This window comes from Echinops telfairi, unplaced genomic scaffold, assembly GCF_000313985.2.
Source record: "Echinops telfairi isolate 266 unplaced genomic scaffold, ASM31398v2 ScPeMD7_9;HRSCAF=40, whole genome shotgun sequence".
In the NCBI taxonomy this organism is placed as follows: domain Eukaryota; kingdom Metazoa; phylum Chordata; class Mammalia; order Afrosoricida; family Tenrecidae; genus Echinops; species Echinops telfairi.
In genome coordinates, this window is record NW_022103906.1 from 84541173 (window position 1) to 84544473 (window position 3301).

The 3301-nt window shown below is 45.2% G+C and overlaps 1 protein-coding gene across 1 annotated transcript in view; it reads left to right on the forward strand.

Moving 5' to 3' along the window:
- APOB (apolipoprotein B) overlaps positions 1 to 3301 on the forward strand; it is a 50271-nt gene that overhangs the window by 8374 nt on the left and 38596 nt on the right. Inside the window, exons 5-6 of the mRNA XM_045286594.1 lie at positions 527 to 680; positions 2193 to 2297. Coding sequence (XP_045142529.1) covers positions 527 to 680; positions 2193 to 2297 — 259 coding nt within the window. The remainder of the gene's footprint in view (positions 1 to 526; positions 681 to 2192; positions 2298 to 3301) is intronic.

Here is a 3301-nt window from a genome sequence, read left to right on the forward strand (position 1 = left end):
TGCATATAATGTCCAGGATGGGGGAATGGGCGGTGGGGGTCTATAGAGATGGTAAGTGGGTTAATGATCCTCTGGGGGCATGGTGGGGGGTGTTGGGTGGAAGTGGGGAGCCAACAGCAATGAGCATGTGAAGAAAATGTTCTGAAGTGGATGGTGGTGATGATTACCCAACTCGTCTTAATGTGACTTGAATGTTTGAATTGTAGAATATGTGAAGCATAAGCCAAGAAAACTTTCTTTAAAGGAAAAACAGTTAAATATCTATTCATATGAATGTCTCCACTTGAAAATGCTTGTTTTGTATAAAGAGATGTCATAAAAAGAATAGGTAAGACAGAGGCTGCAGAGTCACCCCACCTTACTTGCAACAGTTGCTCCATGGACTGCTATATAGATATACGTGGGCATAAGCATATAAATACAATTATTTTGTTTTTCTCTTATATAGATGAGATCGTTTTGTGTACGCTTTTCTTTGTTTCCCTTTTCTCACCTCTCTGTGACCTCTCTCTCTCCCTCCCAACAGGTACGAGCTCAGGCTGACCATTCCTAAAGGGAAGCAAGTTTTACTTTACCCAGCGACAGATGAACCCAAACACATCCTGAACATCAAGAGGGGCATCATCTCTGCCCTTCTGGTTCCTCCAGAGACAGAAGAGGACAAACAAGTGCTGTTTCTGGTGAGACGATGGAAAAATCAGCATAGTGGCTTTTAAATTCCATTTGGTTTACCTCCTCTAAGCCCTGCTGCACACTTAAAGAAGGAAGCCTGGTGGCTTTGGGGGTGGGTGTTGAGCTGCTAACCACAAGGGCAGTGTTTCAAACCCACCAGAGATTCTGCAGGAGAAAGAGAAGACTATCTAGGGTTGGTCTCAGTTAGAACCACCTCAGTGGCAGTGGGTTTGGGTAGGTCTGGTGGACATAAACTGGATCCCTGACTTAGTTGCCTGGCTAATTACACAGGAGACCTTCCACCTTCAGTATACTAGTGGGCAATAATGGGGGTCAGACTGCCCAGATTTCTTCCCATCCTACATATAACTAACACCAAGGCTAAGAAAGCTGTGCCCTATTGGGCTCACTGATAGTTCACCCCTACCAGGCTGATGGGAGTGGGTGTGATTTAAAAACAGTTACTGGGAAGTTCTGATCAGCACATTCCCTGCATTTGTCTGATGTTCTCCTACTGCCTGAAGGTCTAACACAGTAGAGCCTGTGTGTCTCTATATAAACAAGAAAAGTAATGAGTTATGTTGCTAGCCTCTTTTAAGAACTTTGGGTTTTGACCTTAGGAAAAGATTCCACTTAATTCTGTCCCACAAAAGTTCTTGCGACCTTACTGCGTTCTAAGTTATCCACTAGACCAGGAATCCTCAAACTATAGTCCGCAGGCCACATGCGGCCCGCTGAGGACATTTATCCGGCCTGCTGGATAAATTTTGCCCCGCCGCCCCCCCTCACACACACACCACCCCACCCCACCCCGCCTTTTTTTTTACTTCAAAATAAGATATGTGCAGTGTGCATAGAAATTTGTTCATAGTTTTTTTATAAACTATAGTCCAGCCCTCCAATGGGTCTGAGGGACAGTGAACTGTCCCCTGTTTAAAAAGTTTGGGGACCCCTGCACTAGACCGTAGTGTACCAACATGCATCCTGTAGGAAGCGCTTAGACCTTTTGCACAAGAACAGAGTAGAGCGCATGCTGTAATGAACAAGTGAGAAACCGAATGCTTACCGTGAACTAGGGGGTTGATGGGTGTGAACTTGGGTGAAGCGGAAGATGAACCACAGGAGGGAGAAGGGAAATCAAAAAGGGGGTGGGGTTTGATGATAGCTTAGACCACAGAATAGAAAGTGAATCATCTGAAATGTCAACCCCCGTCAACGTTACAGTTTTTTAAATGAAATTAATATTCTGAGAGCACAGAAAGGAAAGCCGGGGTTGGCTGGCTCCTGGAGGCCAGACAAGAGTGCCCCGCCTTCATCCTCAGAACCATTCTTCATTATCTTCTTCCTCCCAACTCCGGCAATGCCCACACCATGCAGCAAACACCCTCCCTCCCAAATCTCCTCCCTGTGGCGCTTAGAGTTCACCCAGCACGCTCCCAGCCACCTCCCCCGGCCCTCCCAAAGTGCGGCAGATTGCCCTCCCCGTGACATGTGCCTGGTCGTATCGCCTTCTCCCACAGGATACTGTGTATGGCAACTGCTCCAGCGACTTTGCCGTGAAAAGCCGGGCTGCCAATGTGGCAACAGAGATAGGGATTGAAAGGAAACTGGAGCGCTGTGATCACTTCACCTGATCCCTTTGACACCTCGTGGTTGCATAGGCTGGTGTGCTTCTTCCATGTGGGCTTTGTTGCTTATGAATCTGGTAGGCAGGGTTCTGCCCCTTTGAATGCGTGTTATTGAAAGTGGTTTCGTATTACTAATGCCCATTGTTTGTGTCAATAGTGTCCAGTCACTTAAGAGTGTAAACTGTACAAGTCAACAATTCACATATTTTGGCCTGAAAAGCCGGCCTATACTTGTATCCATTCATTTTCTCAACAGTGTTCTAAAATCTGTATTATTGGCTGGCTAAGTTAATGACACGACCAATAGAATCACCTATGCCCCAGTGGATAATTATAAAGTTATCCATCATAAAATGATAATGATGTCTGTAACATGAATCAGAGACATATGTAAACCACAAATACATGAATGGATTTTGGCCTTGCACTTAATTCTACCTGAATCTAAGAACAATTAGTTCTTATGACATGTTCCTAATCGAGGCCTTCCTGAAGAAATCCCTGAAGATCTGGGTTCTATAGCACAGGGTGGTAAAGAAACCAGATGGTAACTGGCTATCAGAAAGAATAGCATCTGGGGTCTTTAAGGCATCTTTAAGGCTTGTCTTCAAACAAGCAGCCATCTATGTGAGATGTCAACTTAATCCACGTGGAAGAAGCACATCCACCTGGGTGATACAAGCATTTTATGGTAGCAGAGGTTAAAATTGTAGGCACCAAGTTTGCAGAAGGCTATGGATGACAATGGAAGCCCAAAATCCATTTGCAGGCTAGCGCATAGAGTAAGCTTCAGTTGAGTGCCCTCTGACCACAGTCCAGGGATGTGACTAGCCTTGTTCTCAGCCAGAGAGTCTTGGAGGGTCAATGACAGCATAGGGGCTGGGTTGTAATGTGGAACCTTGGCATTTTATCTCCCTTTGTGACCCATTTTGAAGTTATTTCATTATTTAGTATTCTTTCCTTTCTTTTCCATTGAGGTGTTTCTCTGCTTTGTGATTATT